The 19,554-nt window shown below is 35.3% G+C and overlaps 1 protein-coding gene across 1 annotated transcript; it reads right to left on the bottom strand.

The window, feature by feature from the left end:
- Positions 1-11,998: 11,998 nt before the first annotated feature.
- Positions 11,999-16,695, bottom strand: LOC128242204 (uncharacterized). The gene is made up of 2 exons (XM_052959283.1): positions 16,565-16,695; positions 11,999-15,443 (listed from the first exon to the last, which is right to left on the bottom strand). Exon 2 carries the CDS (start codon positions 15,427-15,429, stop codon positions 13,765-13,767), a length of 1,665 nt encoding a protein of 554 aa, XP_052815243.1. The 5' UTR covers positions 15,430-15,443; positions 16,565-16,695; the 3' UTR covers positions 11,999-13,764.
- Positions 16,696-19,554: the final 2,859 nt, after the last annotated feature.

Genomic DNA, 19,554 nt, shown 5'->3' with positions numbered 1-19,554 from the left:
TCACTGAACGAATTGCTGGCCGTTCACTGAACGAATTGCTGGCCGTTCACTTAACGAATTGCTGGCCGTTCACTAAACAAATTGTTGGCCGTTCACTGAACGAATTGCTGGCCGTTCACTGAACGAATTGCTGGCTGTTCACTAAACGAATTGCTATCATCTCATTGTACTGACCAAATAAAATGTGTTCAAATGTGAAATATTCTGACAAGTATGTATATGAACCTTCTCATTAGTCGTAAGCCATAGCATGTTCAGTTTTAAAAGAGGGAAGGATGTATGTCGGAAAAATAATTCAGATAATTAATATTCAAACTATCGTCTAAGATGGTTGCCAACGGTAATAAAACGTTAAAATGCTTTGAATAAAACATATTCTTTTAAGCAGTCAAACAGCATTTTGAACAAGATCAACATCAAAATGGCATCGAAGAGGACCGTCAAAATGGGGTGCACTAACTTGGGGTCATATCAAGTCCAACATGCCGCCAAAACAAAGCAAAATGCGAGGTTTTTAGAATATAAATACTGGTTTTGGAATTTCCATTTGAGGGTTTGAAAGCAAGCAGTGAATTCGATAATTTATCTCCGTTAAAAAAAAGTATTTGAATAAAGTATTTACCTGACAGACTTCATGTGAATTTTTAACTCAATCCTACAAAATATAATCTATAAGGCCAAACTTGCTTCAAAGATGACCGTCATATTAGTATAGACTTATTATGAAAATGGCAACTTTTCGGTAAATGGGTGAACAGGCATTAAGTCTGAATTTTGTTTGAAATAATGGCATTTCACAGAATTGAATAGGTTATAAAATAGCACCGACTACTTCAAGTCGGTACCTCCGATCTTAATGGCATTGTTGCCAATTCAGTTGCCTCATATATCATATCACAGTTTAACGAGACTTTTTTTCAAAATTACGCCGGACATAACCTTTTATCTGCACTGTCACACGGAACCCCTATTAAACGTCCCTCCCGGAAGACGGATTAGTAGTTTTCAGTGATGCGGCGGGGAATCGAACCTGCTATCCCTGGATTGACAGTCAAGTGTGTGTTAGTACTAGACCACGGATCCGCAATAATGTGTAGGTACTTTGCGTCAAGGTACTTTTATAAGAGAGTCGTAGATCATTATGCCATTCAGTTGAATTAAAAGTTTAATTTTCAATACATACCAGTCAGGCTTGTCCCGAAGAGATGAATGAAGACCCCTTTGTGTCTGAAATTAATTTAGGAAAACGCCAATAATAGTCTATAAGGTAACATGAGTAGCTTTTGTTATAATATTCTTTATGGTACTGATATAAGTAACATTATAAGTACCAGTTGAAGTAACATTGAACATTATTTTTACATTTATACTTTAAAAATGTAACACACAAATTAGACATCAGGAAATATGAGTAAGGTTCGGCAATGCTTTAACCCTTGAACTGTTCTCTTAAAGTGTGTACTTCATTTGCATGCGATATCTCAGCAATGAGTGCTTCTGAGAGACTCATAAGATATGTCGTCCTAGGTTCGTCCAGGTTCGCCCTCACCAAACCCTTGAACGTTTCTCTTACTTAAAACGTCAAACGCTTTCAGTCTATTAGTTCTTAAATATATCACCAATAGCCAAGCGTTCTATGGGATATCAACAGGCAAACAGTTGAATAATACTTAATACCCATTTGTCCAGAAACAATGAATATATCTAAGCGCTAATGAAGTAGCGCCATTTTTGTTCTTTGGACGTATTTACAAATTCCGGATAGTCGACGCCTAGAAATAATATGTTTAATACATAAGTAATACTACTCTGCTAAAGGATACTTTTATAAATTTGCCACTAAACATGCAAAATTACCATACTAAATTGATTAATACGCCAAATAGAAAAGTGTTTCTCAAGTTTCTCAAATTAAAGATGCATTCCTTTTTCAATTTTCCTGCAGGCAATGATATTAAAAAATGTTTCGTATTGTACTCACATTTTAAATGCTCTTAGAATTTAGCTTTTTGTGAACATTCTGATATTTATTTTTTATAATTGCCTATTTTGGAGAGACAATAAATAAAATTAATAATTGCAATAACATTGTATTAAGAAGAGAGGACAGAAGGAGAGAGTTGGGTAAGAGAGAGAGAGATATAAGAGAGGACAGAAGATTGGGGTAGAAGAGAGATATAAAGGAGGACAGAAGGGAAAGAGTAGGGTAAGAGAGAGATATAAGAGAGGAAGGAAGAGTGGGGTAGGAGAGAGAGATGTGAGAGGAAAGAAGAGTGGGGTAGGATGGAGAGAGTAGGATAGGAGAGAGATATAAAGAGGATAGAAGGGAGAGGGTAGGGTAGGAGAGAGATTTAAAAGAGGACAGAAGGGAGAGAGTGGGGTAGGAGAGAGATATAAGAGAGGACAAAAGGGAGAGAGTATGAGAGAGGTATAAGGGAGGACAGAAGAGTAGGTTAGGAGAGAGATATAAGAGGGGACAGGAGAGAGTAGGGTAGGAGAGATATATAAAAGAGGACAGAAGAGAGAGAGTGGGTAGCAGAGAGGGACAGAAGGGAGAGAGTAGAAGAGAGATATAAAATATAGAAGGGAGAGAGTAGGGTAGGAGAAAGATATAAGAGAAGACAGAAGGGGAGAGTAGGGTAGGTGAGAGATATAAGAGAGGACAGGAGGGAGAGAGTTGGGTAGGAAAGAGATATACAAGGGGACAGAAGGGAGTGATGAGTGGGGGTAGAAGAGGGGAAGTTGTAAGGATGTAGAAGAGGGATAGGAGAGAATGAGAAAAGATGGAGAGAACAAATAGTGGAAGAAGAGCATGCTTAGAGAAAATAAAATAAGAAATAGTTGAAAGGGTTGATGAGAGGAGAAAGATAAAAGTGAGAGATAAAAAGGCGCAGGAGAGAAAAAGGGGAAAAAGGTGGAAAAAGAGCGGTAATGAGGCGCTAGTAGTAATGAAAGAAGGCAATTGGTTAAGTCTCGCAACATGCGCGACCACATACGCATGTACGATAACCAATGGGAAAGATAGAAGAGAAGACAGATCTCGTACCATGCACGACCACACGTACGAACGGTGGCTCTGTCTGAGCCGAGCTCGAAAACCAGCACCGCTAGTTCCCGTACTAATTCGTCCAAGATCTAAACCCCTTGGAGATAGTTTGCCTTTAAACAAAACTTGGAGGTTAAAGTAGTAGATTATTAGATCCTTTTCCGTGTATATGTTATTTGTAAAAATGCACTCAGTAAAACACAGGAAACCTGCATGCTATAATGTCATATTTTAGTAGCTTAATTCTTGAATTGCATTTTTTTAAATTAAGTTAATTGTCATATTCTGGCGATTTAGTTATATTTTTTTGTCTTCCGGTTTTTTCTTCAGTCAATTTATATTATAAATAGATATTCTATAAATACATTTACATTTATTGGTATCATATCAAAGCCTTAAACGTTTGACCATTACAATGAAAGGTGCGATAAATGACCATGAATGAAAGAATTAGGACTGAAACCTAAGTTGCATACCTGCCGAACATGTAAAATGTTTGGATACATTTAAGAGTTAGATATTTACCTAGGTATTATAGACAACGTCCCAGTTTGCATAAATTAGTGGAACTTTTTAATATCGAATATAAAGCTATTTTGGAAAATGTAAGTGTGTATATTTTAAAGCATTTGAAATAAGAAACGCTACTGTATATTCCATATAATTTGTATAGGTTTGTTGTAATTCTCATTAATTTGTTTGTTAAGAATTACACAGTAACTGAATCAAGTACTCTTATGAAGACAAAGGTAAATATTTACTATTAGTGTACCTCTCTATATCTGCATAATTATGTATTTATTATTATAATTTATTTATATCATTCTCTTTGAATACATTGTGTTTATTGTGCTATTGTTGCCATTGTGTATGTACATGTTTTGCCAGATGGTTCTATGACCTTCTTGAAAATAAATGTTTTGTTTTGTTCTGTTCTGTTCTGTTCATGTATTACTCTTGAAATATGAAGAGTGCTTGAAAACAGAAAAAAAAATCACTAGTTGTATATCAAAAATATATAATGACGTTGATTATTAAAATGTATATATAAATATGTTTATTGGACAGGCACATCAGATTTGAATAGAAACTATATATTTGAGGGGGGGGGGGGGGGGGGGGGGGTACTTTTATCTCCGGCAATAACCTGAACATTTCAATTATTATATGAAATATTGATACAATTCGGCTTATCACAGCCGTTCAATGGCTTTATATTTAGTTTACATTGTAAAACGCTAAACGCTTTGTAACTTAAAAATAATATTACAACTCATAGAAAGTTTTTTTGGAGTTGAAAATATAAAATACTATTAATATCCCACTTAATGAAACAATTGCCGTTTAATATTGTCATTTCAAATATATTGTGAGTGTTATTGTTTGAAGATTAACATTATATGAAGACAACAAAACTATTTATATATCAAAACTAAATAAGCTTAACTTTACTTAAGTATGGTTGAAACATTTTTACAAATTGCCATTTTTAGGTGAAAAATATGAATAAGTAATAATTGTATACATTCTGAATAAAAGCTCAAATTTTCAATATAGTATATCATTCATGTTTGCTAAATGACTTAAGGCCTTTATGGATTTGGAATTAATTAGGAATGTATGTATATTATCCAAAAAGCTTATAAAAATAAATATAATTGTTTACATGTTATGACTTAAAATAGTTATTATTGAATCATACACGTCTGCTACGTATAAGCAAGTCTCGTATGACACTTTTTGTATTGAGTAGTATTGTTTGCATTGTGAAATTTCATATGTATATGATCATATGTTATATCGACCAGTACATATGTACAGTTTATCCCTGTAGTTCTGTGTGTTGAATTCAACTTTACAAAAGGCATGGATACCCCTGGCATCTAGCATGGTAACTTCTGTTTATTTCATCCTGCCCTTGTTTAACAGTTGCGGAAATCCTTCACAAACTCACAGTTTAGATTACAAGTATATTAAAGCGCCTTGTAACGACGCATAACAGCATCGCCGCATAAACGAAATCGACCACGTTTATGCGGTGACTTTCAACGCATAAACAGGACTTTCTTATGTGGCAAAAAGACACCCTTTCGCCGCATAAAAAAAAAACAATTAAAACACATACAATAGTGGTTGATAAAGTTTCATTTAAAAAAAAGGTTTTCATACAAGCCAATGGATTTCTCCTCAACTCTATATATCGTATGTGTACGTTGTAAATGTATATTTGTTATAAAAATAAATACAGTTTAAACAAAAGTTTCATCAAGATCGGATTTAGTTGCTTTGTGTCCACTTAACCAAGCTTTAAACTAGACTTTTAGAGACGTAAATTCTGACAAAGATTTAGTAAGATCGGTATAAACGTGGACCAAACCATTTTGATCTTTCTGCGAAAACGTTTGAAATGACGTTTGGCCCGACTAATAAAAGTACTTGTCAAACTTTAATTGTTCAAATGTACATTGCAATAAGTCACTAGTTATGCACATGTGCTTTGTAACCAATGCACCCATCCCGGGGAATATCGGGACATTTAAACCAATCCCTGGTAAAGCCCCCCCCCCCCTATCCACCACACTCACGCCGGGGTGGGGTGGGGTGGGTGGTGGCAGTGGTTACCATTAAGTAGAATAAGCAAAGTTGTGAAAAACGTCAATGGTTGATAAAAGGCAATGTGTGCCACAAAATAACAATACAAGTTTTTCTGAGGACCAAAACACTGTCATTAATATATGTATGTATAAATGAAAACTCGTCTGCACAACTTCACATGCCAGTGAACATTTGTGTAAAGTTTGGTGACTCTATGTGTGTTTGGTAAAGAGCTATACGAGCACTTAAATGATACTGAAAAGAATATTTCAATTTTGACTGAATCAAGGGCCACACTTATGTCGTTACTGGAACAATAAAAATAAAAATAATTAAAGCAGGTACACAGCTTCGTACACCAATGAATAAATGTAAGTGACTCTGGAGACTCCCATGTCACAAGATTTCGGGACGGACGGACGGACATCATCATCATCATTATCACCAACGTCATCACCATCGTTTTTTTTGGAAATATTAGAACTCTATTTTTTTTAGCTTTATGATAAATGATAAAATTAATCCTCTTTATGTGGCAAAAAGGCACAGTTGCGCCCCATTTAGACAATTTCTGTTTTATGCGATGAGCGCCTGTTTATCAAACGTAGTTGCATTGCATCTACCAACTTTTATTATCGAACTCTTCATTTAGCGTTGATATATTCATGGAAACTGCTGGTTCTTGCATCTGTCCTTAATTGCTTGTGTGTTTGGTGGTATCCGCAAAAGATAATACATTCAAGAGATTTCTAGTGTTGTGAACACAACAGGAGATTACCAGTGTTGTTAAAATGTTGTTTATTTGTGGCGCCGACGTCACGTTTAAACCAGGACTAAAGCTGCACTCTAACCGAGTGACCGTTGTGGCAACTTTTTTGTCTTGCAATGAGCCAATTTTTGTGCAATTGTCTGGACGCCAGTGATATAAGACTCCTGACAAAAGTTCAGATCACAGTTGTTCGTATTTACGTTCCAAAATGTTTTATGCCTAAAAGCTTTACTAAAACTTCGAGAAAAATTAAATTGTCGGCAGTTTTCAAAACAATAGAGACTGTTAAAAGTGATTTATCTTATATTACTGAATTAAAGGCATTGATATCGAAATCAGCTGCTTTTGAGACAAAACAAAAACTGATAAAAATGTCGAAACTATCAATCTGTGAGGGTGAAGCTTTACTAGCCCGAAGACAACAAGTAGATTCAAGTATAAGGCTAGACTAACTGAACAACATCGACGACTGCTAAGTGAAGCGTACTCGTATTGACCACAACACATCGAGTAATGACGACTGCTAAGTGAAGCGTACTCGTATTGACCACAACACATCGAGTAATGACGACTGCTAAGTGACGCGTACTCGTATTGATCTCATCAATTCGAGTAATGACGACTGCTAAGTGACGCGTACTCGTATTGATCTCATCAATTCGAGTAATGACGACTGCTAAGTAAAGCACGTAGTAACAGGAAATGTCTATATAAGGCGTTGGATGTGGGTGGACGGCTGTCATGGAAACCACATTTTACAGCTTGCAATTAAAGTGTGTTAAGAGGAATTTACAGTTGGCATCGGGCTGTGCGATAAAATATAGAAAACTCTATCGACGTTTAGAATAAATAGTAGGCAATACTATATATTGATCATGTATGCCACATATATCAACTAGGAAAAACTTTCAGTGATATTCATTTGTGCGAAAAGCAAAGCAAATGTCGACTCAAAAATGAGCCGCACCGCGCGATTAACGCCAAATCCTGGAACCATCAGAATGCACTGATCTATATCTAAATATTATAAGATCATTTTTGTTTTAAACAAATGCAGCAAAGACATTTGGAAATTATAATATGACCTGTATCGCGAGATTTTTGGCATTCGGACATAATACATAATAATTACAAATTAAATCACCCTAAATAAGAAAAAACAATGACTTTTCTACGTACATTCATTTCTTCCAAGCTTCTTTCTTTTAAAGGTTTGTCCTTGGCGCATCATTTTCTCGACGATTTATGACCATTAGTTTACTCTCATGTTTCCATACCAACCATGGCTTTCACTGCATGTACAGTCCGTGTTTTAAACAACCTAATGGGTTAGAAACACAAAACTTTTTTTTATTTATTTATGTTAATAAATGATTAAATATTCATTGTTAGGAAAACATCTAAATATATAAGCTTGGAGCTATATTGATACGTAAATGTTGCATGCCATTTCAATAATGTACTTTCGTTATGACGTCATGTGCGTGACGTCAAATTTAGTATTCTAAGGCCAGTGCGTTTTTGTTGGTAATAAACTTACGAAAACCGAAACAGGTTTTTGAAACTATCGAAACCTCTACCAGAGGCAGTTTCATCGGTTCGTTCCATCCGAAAACTAGTTTACTTCGAAAACAACATGGCGGATTGTGATCAACCTCGTTTGTTGAAACTCAATATTTGTTATAACAATGCCTTACAATGAGCAAATGAGCTAAATGAAAAGGGTTATACCCGTAATTGTGTAGCTCAGTAACTACAGTAGCTCCGCCATGTTGTTGAAAATGTACACAAAACCATGCATTTGTTACTTCAAGCAAAACTATCAAAACCGGTTTCATAACTGCTGAAACCATTGAAACCAAAAATGAAACTGGTTTGGTATCAACAAAAGCGCCACATGTGCAATGCATGATCTTACTTTTCAGCACGTATCTTCAATATAAAAGTCAGTTCATCATGAAAATTTCAATATAACTTCAATGAAAATGTCAAGAAATGACTCTACTATTTTGTTGGCAAGATTCCCGTTCATCTACACCACGTAAAATCTATATGCTTCTTTATGTTACACTATACTATTTATTTCATATACAACTTGGTCATGTTTAGTTTTATATGTATTTCTAGAAAATAACGGATGCAGACAAGGGTGAAGCTAGCACTCTATTCATGTGGATTCATAATTGTGCTAGGGGGGTTCGGGGTCATGACCCTCGGAAAATTTTAAAACCATGGTGCAATCTGGTGCATTCAAGGCGTTTTGATGTTTCTGCTTCTGCTTCTGCTTGTATACGGTGAGGGCCTGTTACGGCGTAGTACACCGGGATGTGCTTTATTTAGTACTGGAAAATGGACAGTTTTAGGATCATATAGTCGAGTATGCATACAGAGTATATATAATAAAATAATATTTCCAGATGCTTTAGTGTCTTTTCAAAACTTTCAGCGAATAGAAAACGTATGTCATGTTGTTCTTAGAACGAACACGTGATTATTTTTGCTCGTTAAAATGACGTTTCCGAGCCGTTTAACTAAATGCTCAGAAACTCACCTGAAGCTCATTCGATCACTGGGAAACCTCTACGCCCGTGGTCCACAACAATAGAAATATGAAGAAAAAACAGACGGACACAACCATCCTATCCATTATTTTTTTATATTGACGGAGTGCACCCTGGACCATAAATACGGGTACCTAATATTATAAAAAAAAATACATGTATAAGCTGTTCTGGTAGGAGTTAATTATGGGTATAGGTACACTATATATATATGGTCAAGATTTGAAATAGTCAGTAAATATTTTATATTGCAAACAAATCATTTGGCTTCGTTCAGCAAGTCGGTTTAAGAATTAGCAATTCAATATACTTAAAGTTGCACTCTTACTCCCGATTAAAATGTCCAACAACTATTACGTCAGTTGTTTAAATTTACCGAAAAGGATGAATAAATATCGAAAACAATGGTTCTTATGAAGGATACTCTGTTTGATTTGAAAGAAAGATGCAGAAAACACGGTATATCTACCTTATGAGACGATAGTTGATCTCTGTAAGTCTTTTTGCACTCACCAGTCATTTAATATGTGTGCGCTTTCAGCTGTTTGTTATCAGTAATTATTATTAACCATAAATGCTTAAGTTTAGTAAATATTTATTCCCCAGTGATTACAATAACGTTCTTGCATAATACCTTTAAAAAGCCAAAAGCCTACCTACCTTACCTGTTTTTGAAAAGGATGTTAGTCTAACCAAACCAAACTTTCCTTTAGTGATAATGAAACTATTAGTGTATGAGACACCAACGAAATAACAATGATATAAACATTAAATGATATATGCCATTTATTTGTAAAGAGAAAATCATTAAATGTATCCTAGAAGGTGACACCTTAATAAAAAGTCCTACCTTAAAGGGTGAAAATCCCGTGCAACGAATCCATTTTTAATTAGTCCGTGGCGGGACCTTAAACATCAGCGAAATCCACATGTACATGTAATTTATGTTTAGCGATTGGATTAGTTTAAGTAATAGTTAAATGACATGAAATAACATCTTTATGACTAAGAGGGCGGACGAGGCCTTCTTTATCATTAAGGTTTTACTTCAGGTCATCAAACTGACTGAATACAACCTCATCAGCTAACACATTGTCAACGCAAAACCTGACACAGGAGTGTGTATTAGATGAGTGGCAGTAGGCGGACACCCGCGAAAGTGATCATTCTTTAAGTGGGACTCTTATTCAAAATCAATCCATACACATGTATAACAAACATTAATTTTGTGGCGCTGACATAGGTGGTGCCCGGGATGCCGTGGGCATCGGTGACGCTGACGGTGGTGTTGTCCCGGACGACGTTGGCGGTGTGGACTCCCGCGGTGGAGAGGTTTGTGATGATGACGATGATGATGATGAGGAGGAGGAGGAGGAGGAGGAGGAGGAGGAGGAGGAGGAGGAGGAGGAAGAGGAGGAGGAGGACTATGATGATGATGATGATGATGATGACATTTGTGATCAGGCTAGCGTGATCTCCATAAGCAGTGATGAGAAAAGTCAGGAAGTTCTGATAATGACAACAAATCTAACATTATCAAAAAGGGAAAAAAGTGGGGCTCAAATCTGTTTTTATTTCAGCCGCAATGGTCATTCTCAGAATTTATGTAAATAAAAAATAAAAAATAACATTTAAATGTATTTTACTCGGTACAAAAATTGAATTTGCTGAATATGCAAGGTTTTTTTATGGGAATAAAAATATGAGCAACAGTTAGCAATATTTCCATACATCAATGAGCCACGGGCAAAGCTAAAACAATGACCCGTATGGAACTCCTTTTTATTGCCATCACACAATTACCTCCCTTGTTGAGAACTGTCGTATGTAGCATATTGGAAACCTTTTTTAATGTGGCAAATTTAGAATGCTTATTTCTTATTCCTCGCTTCAAATGGTATCATATAAGAGTTTGCACGCACCATTCGAGAAATAATGCTGCACTCTCCTCAGAACTATTTAAAGACCGATTTGACTATTAACATAATCTGAATCACTGCGCGCATATCCATGGCAACCACGAATTATCACATATCCATACGCATTTATTTTCACTACGCACAAAAAATATCCACCAAAAGTCATTTTTCCTTTATTTTGTTTAACTGATGTGGGAGAAAAGGCATCTACCAGAGCCGCTCGTGTTAGATATGTTCATCCCAACCCTCGCGCAGAGTCGGGATGATCCTATCTTACACTCTCGGCCATGTAAGACACTTGTAGTCTTATGCACTACATCGTTACTTTAAATTGCACCATTGTTTTGCACCATTGATATTTCGTGGTGTTCGTGGATCACGACTTCCGCGTTTTATGCATGCATATTTGCACCGTTTTTAAAATGTGCTCTGTCCCGAATATAAATGAATTCGGTTTGTATTGTAGGGACAGGACTTTCGATTTAGTTTTAAGAACAACTTATTTATTTATTTTTGAAAAGAGTTTACTCTTCATCTTACTAAACTCTATATCAGTGTGGAAAAGAAGCTAAATTTAGAGTCCTATTCATTGTGACACAGTTACAAATATTAAAGAGCTTTGCCATATCTGTGTAATTTTCTTGCAAAAAATGATTTGTGTGAGTACCTCAAACCCCCCTGCCAACATTTTAAAACAAAGATTTGTTCGGAGGTAAGGGCGCCAGTCAAAAGGTTACGTCCCTAAGTTACGGTCCCCTTTAGCGTCAAATCCTAGAACCGCCCCTGAGTTATAAACTAATTCTGAGTTTGAGCATGAAATACAGATATATTAATCTGAGTTCTAATTTAGTTACAACGTAAGTCATACTTTTATATCGCGCTAAGCAGTTGCAATACTGCGACGCTATTTCAGATACAAGTGTGATACCCCACCTGGCGAGTGGTATTTATCCGGCGATTTTTTTTAAATATTTGGCTTTCAAGTCATTCTAAACAAACGCTACTTATACAGATCATTTGAGAGCGTCTTTACGAAGTAGTAAAAGGTTAAAAGAAATAGTCCCTTTATATTCGATAGCTTTGATCATATCATAACATAGAATAACAAGAAGAGGAAAGTTTATTCAAGGAAATATAACACACAATACAAATTTGAAATATGCCAACATGACCCATAATCAAATTTATAGAATACAATGGTTTACATATACATATACAAATGGCGAACTATAAACTAGTAAATTTGTATTGCAGTATTAATAACTGTAATTAAAAAAGATTAAATGAATATCACAAATAATAATAGTACATAATGCATCATATCTGTGAACTGTATAGATATTTCGTATTTATTCCATGAAATTTAGTATTAAACGAATAATGTATCAATTAGTAATGGGGAAAGTAAGATAAAAGAGGCATATTTAAACTGGTAATATGCAGTGATAATATCAATGATTGAGTTATTGTGCATTAATTATTCAGTAAAAATCAAATAAAAAACATAGCTACGCACCGAATTTGGCATCTTTTAAAATTAGAAACACATGATTAGCCTAAACAGTTATGCCCCATTCCCACCCCACTAAATGTCGAAAACGAAATATTAGGAGGGCTAATATGGTTTAGATATGTCGATCTATTGTTGTTATGGTACCATTATTTAGGCAATTCTGTATATTTATATAAACTGTTGAACTATGTAAGTGAAATGAAAATATGACTGAAGCACGCAGATTTTCTACTCAATAGATATTTTTACCTTACTATAACATATAACTAACATATAATTATATATATACAAAAAATCATTAAGTTTTGATAAATTGAAAAATACCAAAAATTTAATGTCTTGTTGACCAAAATCAAATGGAATAGAAAACACTTTCAAATATGACATATTCAAAGCATCCTACAAATGAAAGTTATACATCTCTTCAAGCATCTGACGAAGTATTGGAATTGTTTATAATTGGTGGTTATAATTTTAGATTATTGAATTATTTTAATGTTTGATATTTTAACATAGTGAATGCATTAGCTTACCCAAAATAAATTATGAGATTAATTACTATTAAAATATCAACAATGTCGGTCTAATGATAATTTTGCTGAAAGTTTCAATGAGGTGACTTTCACTGATAATGTTTCAAGGGTTAATTATTTTTATTTTTCATGGAAAGGGGGGGGGGGGGAGGGGGAATTTATAAAAAAATGATTACAATTTTATTCATTGATTGTAACAAAGCAGTGTTCTACAATTCTGGGAAGTCAGATTTTATTCACATTTACAATTAGGAAGTTGTGACAGAGACACGAAGAACTCCATCTTGGAGAACATTTACCTCCAAGAGTGACATTGATCATTTAGATGAGACCACGAAAATTATTCGCAACAAACCTTACCACCGGTGTTCTACAATTTTGTTTAATGTAATCGAAATCTGATAGAAAATTGAATAGTTACAGTTGAGACGCAACGGACTAACGGACTGATGGACACACGGCCGGGTATACGTACAGTTTGAGAACTATGCATAAAGGTCAAATTTTACAATTTGTGCAACAAATCATAATATAATTGTCCGATCAAGCCTGGAAATTTCTCAATTTGTTTTCGCTTCACAGTGTTGCTAACGCTTGACACATTCTTAGATATCAGTTTTGTCCAGTAAGATTCCCGTTGGCATGTACTGAGATACTGAGATAATATTTGTGTAATAGCAATAATGTGCCTTTATTCCGGCACTGACATTTGACAAGTCAAGCGCATCTCTGGTATCTGTTTGATCTTTTTAATTTCATTTTTAAATGATTCATTGAACGCTCTCTTATACACGTTCTCTATTGTTTAAGGTGGTATTCTAGTCTATTTCAAGAGAGCTGGTACTGGTGAATGTACTCACTTTCACCTCCTACATACAGAATTCGCCGTTGTTTGTCGATATCAAGGGAAAGTGGTTTGAAATCGAGCGACGAAATGATTTCTTCTAATTTTCCTTCCAACGTCATGCGAAATACGCACCGACCTAAAAAGCTGGCTATTAATATTTCATCCTTCTCATCATCATAGACAATCGCAGCTGGTGCTTTCAACTCCTTTGCTTGTACAATAATAGTCCTCATTCCATTTCTCTGTAACTTTACCACAATGCAGCCATCTTCATACAATAGGTATACTGAACCATCTTTTATATCAATTGTCGAATAAATGTAGGTCTGGGTTGTCTTCCCTTTCTCTAAAACACATATCAGCTTGCCATTTCGATCATAACAACCTCCACCTCCACCTATATAAACGACATAAAGCATGTCGTCATACCACTCAATTGCCTGACACCTTTGCTGCACTTCTAGAGACTTGCTAGTCGCGATATTTGTTAAACTTGTAACATTGATTAACGTTTCCGATGATGTTGATACAAATAGTTCATCTTTAGAAACGCGAGCAAGTTGAAAAGGTTTCTTTGGAAGTGCTATCTTACTTTGAATACTGTTCTGCCTTACTTCTACTACCTTTAAACACGAATTGCATTCATCTGCACAAACGATGAAATCATTGTCCAAAACAGCAAGGTCCCTTAAACGAGACTTTACTTTGTCGTCGGCGTGCCTGATATTTATTTTTGTGATAAATCTTCCGTTCTCATGTGTGTAAGATAGAAGTTTACCGATAACCTTTCCACCTTCGATTTCTTCTGTCGTTTTCTCAAAACGGAAATGGTTAATATTGCAATCACTACCCGCATGTTGCATTTGGCTATCAACACAGCCCAGTTGTTTTCGCGTATGATTCAAGAACAGATATGTCTGCTGGGGGTTCTTATCTTCAAGAAGAGTTTGCAATCTACTTTTCCACAAAGAAAGTTCTGTTCCAATTGTGTCACATTTATCTTTCACTCCATCTAATTTTCGCTTTTCTGGAATTGAAAGCTTTTCAAGCTCTTCGTTTAAATCTTCTATAGCCATTTGTTTCATGAGTGAAAGCCTTTTAGCATTGTTTTCTGACAATTGTTTTCTTGATGTAACAGTTCTCTCAATACGACTTAATTCCGCCTGAAATTCTCGAAGTTGTTCAGATTGTTCAATATCCTTCGCTTCATCTGCTATAACTTTTATATCAGGACAAATGCTGTGTCCAATACTTATACAAAAGACACAACATAACTGGTCATGAGTCTTGCAGAAATGTGTGACATCTTTTTCGTGGTGAATAAGGCAAGGACTTGCAACCTTATGGTGCGTCCTTTTTGGTAAACCTGGCTTTGGCATTTCGTCTTTTGATTGCAAGACATGATCCCTACTTGGTTTGTGTTGGCAATGACAAGAGAAGCAAACGGCGCATAGATATTCCTCACAATCGAGGCAATACCCTTCTGCAAAAACTTTCTTGTACTCTTGAAGGCAAACTTCACAATAAGCAGTACTTTCATCTGCCTCATTTGCTCTTGTTTTAGTCTCTGCAACCCTTAAAAGATCATTCATACCGCTTTCTACGGATTCGCTCGTATTGGTGATGGACTCTAAATAGTCTGCCATGGAGAGTCGGATACCTGTTTAAACAAAGATTTTATAGATGGCTTTATGATTCTTGAAAGTACAATGCTACTTAAGCCGATGCTAGGTGGTGTTGACGATGTCGCAGTTACTGTTACGATAAGCTTCAATCAAACCAAGATCTCTGTTTCCATAGGTTGGGGATACCTAGTGCGAGCATTATAATGATCTCTCGTTCAGAATCTATAATATGTTCATGCATATTAAAATGCCAGGATTATGTTAAAATTGTCGGACAATTTCAGCAGAATTAAGAAACTGCGAATGCAAAACCAAACATTTTTTGTGTTTTTTTATAGACTTACAAAAAAGAAAATCGTATGAGTACATCCCATCCTATGAAACAGAGTTGCATGAATTGTTACAAACTTGAGGTAATAACATGTAATCCATAGACCACATTTAGACAAATTTCTTTTCATGCAGGCTATGATGTTTTCCGCTAGAGAATTCTAAGATGCTTTTTAAATAAAATCCCTAACAAAATCTAGATCTTTATAAGACATATTTTAAATGTTAATGAAAGGCAACCCAACACACACTCACACGCACACAAATCAATTATTAAAAAGGCAAACATGTATCCATGTAACTACTGTATGGCGGAACTGGAAAAACAATAACTAGTACGAAATCAGAAGAATTATATGCCAATATTGGAATATAAAGTGGTGAGTTGGTCACCTTTTTAAATCTTGTAGAATAATAAAACTAAAAAATATTTTTTTGTGATTTATTGCCAGCGATAGTTCCCTAATGATTATTCCTAGACCTGGTTATATGCTTGCCTTTTTCAAACTGATGGTGTGCGGTGGGGGCGGTAGGTGTGTGGCATAGCAATTATTAAAACGCACCCTGACCCTGTGGTAATGGTCGGTGTAAGTTATGTCCATACAAATATGAAGGCTTTAAAATACACATAATTTTTATCATGTAAGGCTTAAAATGCAATCATTTAGAGGTCAGTCGAGACGTTTTATTTATAGTTGTATCTACTTTCGATTCCCTACACCCTATCCCATTTGTTATAAACTATGGCTGTTATCAAATAGTTTGTTTACATTCTTAAACTCATTCGATGATATCAATTATTGAATTTTAAACATGTACTACTTACTGCGAATATATTATGCCGATTTAACACATACGGAACCAGTTCTCGGACTTCAACTTGTAAACGGTTCTTGGTCAAAGTTCAGTTATAAACACTACCGTGAGGACTCATATCAAAATGTCTACTTGTAAAACCTGCCGTTACGATAATTCAACACTAAACAGCGAAAAGAATTAGCCATTAAACATTGAAAAAGTGTTAGTAGCACAACTCTAAAAGGTGCAAGTAAAGTTTTGTATGAGATAGTGTTACATATGCTTCATATGAATCATGATTTTAATTAAGAATAAAATAGTACTCGGTTGCAAAGCATTATGTAATAGTTAACACTAGTGGTTCCACGATGGGTTCTTCTGCACCTCCGGGCACTACTCCCCCCATCCACATTGCCAAATGTTTATAAAAAAAAAAGGTTGTCCATCTTTGCGAAGTCAACGTTTCATGTTAATGTGGTAAATATAATGAGCATAAATTACACCAATATGCACCACTAATACTGAAATTGGCACCAAACCCTAAACCCCCATACCATGTTTAGAACCAAAGTGCAACCCGGTTCTGATCGTTTTGTATGATTGATTATTATTCGATCTTTTCCACTCCTTAACACATCGTAGACCAGGCATTTTGAAATATTTTATTGTTATTGAACTTAAGTAAGATGATAGAGGGGAGAGAATGGATGATATAAGAGGGGGGGGGGGGATTAGGAGAAGGAAGGATAGAAGACGGGAGAAGGAGAGAAGATGAGATAGAAGAAAAGAGGAAGGAAAGAGATTAAGCGGAAAAGAACATGGGGGAGGCAGGGTAAAGGTAAGGGAGAATAGGAGAGGTTGAGATAGAAGAGTGGAGGAAGGGAGGATAGAAGAGGGGAGAATTGTAAATAGAAGAGGGAGAGAAGGGGATATAGAACAAGGGAAGAAAGGAAGGAAAGAAGAGAGGGGAGCGGAGATAGAAAAGGGGGAGAAGGGAATATAGAACAAGTGAAAAAGGGATGGTAGAAGAAGGGGAGAAGTTGAGATAAAGGAGGGGAAGCAGGGAGGGTAGAACATGAGAAAGAGAAGAAACAGACGGGAGAAGGGAGGATAGATGAGGGAGAAAGGGGAGATAGCAAATTGGAAGAAGGGGAATAGAACATGGTGAAGAATGAGGGTTAGAAGAAAGGTGGAGAAAGGGGATATAATATGGGGGGAAAATAGGATAGAAGATGGGAAGAAGGGAGGTGAAGAAAGTTGATAGAATATGGTGAAGAATGTGGGATAAAAGAGGGTAGTTATCGTACAAACTCGTCCAAGATTTAAAACCCTGGGAGACTATGCCATAACATAAATTTTTGGGGTTTAAATGATAGATTTCTAAATCACTTTCCGTGGAAATGCTATTTCATAAATGTTCGCAGTGATGCATAGAAAACCTACATGTTATGATATCTTATTTTTAGAACTTCATTCTTGGGCGGCTATTCTTCAAAATTGATTATTTTGTCCTGTTTCAGCGATTTAGTAATATTTTTATTCTTTCTGGTTTTATTTTCTGAAGTCTATTTATAGTATTAATAAATTTAAAAGATACTCCTTAAATAATTGTATTATTATAATAGCAATGCTGTACTGTAAGGCGTTTGGCCATTACAATAAAAGGTCCGAAAAATGGCCATTAATGAGAAAAGGTTTAAATCTTAAGTTGCATATCGGAAGTAAAAATGTTAATAAAAGAAAAAAAAATCAAAATAAAAACCTATCAAAAAACATGACTGAATAAAATCATCCCAGGACTGAAAAAAGAGACTCTATATTGATAGCGAGCCTTGAGACAAATGTCGTAAATTATAATCCGCAAAATTAAAAAAAAAATGTTGAACATTATACACGTGCATTGACACTGGAAATAGAAATAAAATGAGAATTTCCACTAAATCGCATGATAAATTTGTCTTAATCATGCGGAAGAAGTTGCGGTTTTTGCAGTGGTGAGGGTTCTGAGGGAGAGGCGCAAGTCAAAATGTTACGCCACTAAGTTATGCCCTTTCTAACGTCGAATCCTGGGTCTGCCCATGAATAATTTATCCATTCTGAGTTTTAACTTTAACTATGGCATATTTCACAGAAATGCAGACAGATTGATTTGAGTATTATTTTATTTTTGAAATAGGTATGGTAAGGTTCAACGGAGATTATGATTTTATATCGCGCTTAGCAGTTGCAATATTAGGAGGCTATTTCAGATACAAGTGTGATACCCCACCTGGCGAGCGGTATTTATCCGGCAATTTTGAATATTTCTGGAACATTCAGGTCATAATGAACTAACGCTATATGTATAGATAAATTGAGAACCTCTTTACGAAGGAGTTAAAAGGTTAAAAGAAATGGTCCCTTAATATTCGAAAGCTTCGAGCATATCATAACATAAAAGAAGAAGACGAAGAAAGTTTATTCAAGGAAATATAACACACAAAACATGTTTGAAATAGGCCAACATGACCCATGACTAATTTCATAAAATGATGTTTAGTATTAAACGATATAAATAGTATACTCTTCATGCAAAATAAGTCTAATGCATGAATAAGTAATGGGGTAGTATAATGGAAAAAGCGCATTAAAACTGGCAATATGCAGTGATTATATCATGATTTTATCAAAGATTGAGTTAGTGTGCCTTTGTTATTCTGTAAGGATAATATAAAAAAAATATAGCTATGTACCGAATGTGATACCATTTTAAATACTTCTCATGCACTATTTGTATGTATTTGTATTGATGTTACTATACCACATACATGATTAACTTTAATAATTTTGTCCTATTCCCAACCCACTAAATTTCTAAAACGAAAAATTAGAAGGGCTTATATAATATAGATATGTCGCAATATTGTTGTTTTGATACTATTTTTCATGCATAGCTGTATTTTTAAAAACTGTTTCACTGTAAAATTTATAAAAGGTAAATGGAAATATGACTGAAGCACGCAGATTTTCTACTCACAA

The sequence above is a fragment of the Mya arenaria genome, chromosome 8 (genome assembly GCF_026914265.1).
Source record: "Mya arenaria isolate MELC-2E11 chromosome 8, ASM2691426v1".
NCBI classification, from domain to species: domain Eukaryota; kingdom Metazoa; phylum Mollusca; class Bivalvia; order Myida; family Myidae; genus Mya; species Mya arenaria.
This window is presented reverse-complemented; position numbering and strand designations above follow the sequence as displayed.

Excerpts from the sequence above, each read along its gene's own strand:
- LOC128242204 (XM_052959283.1), bottom strand. The coding sequence starts at position 15,429 with ATGGCAGACTATTTAGAGTCCATCACCAATACGAGCGAATCCGTAGAA.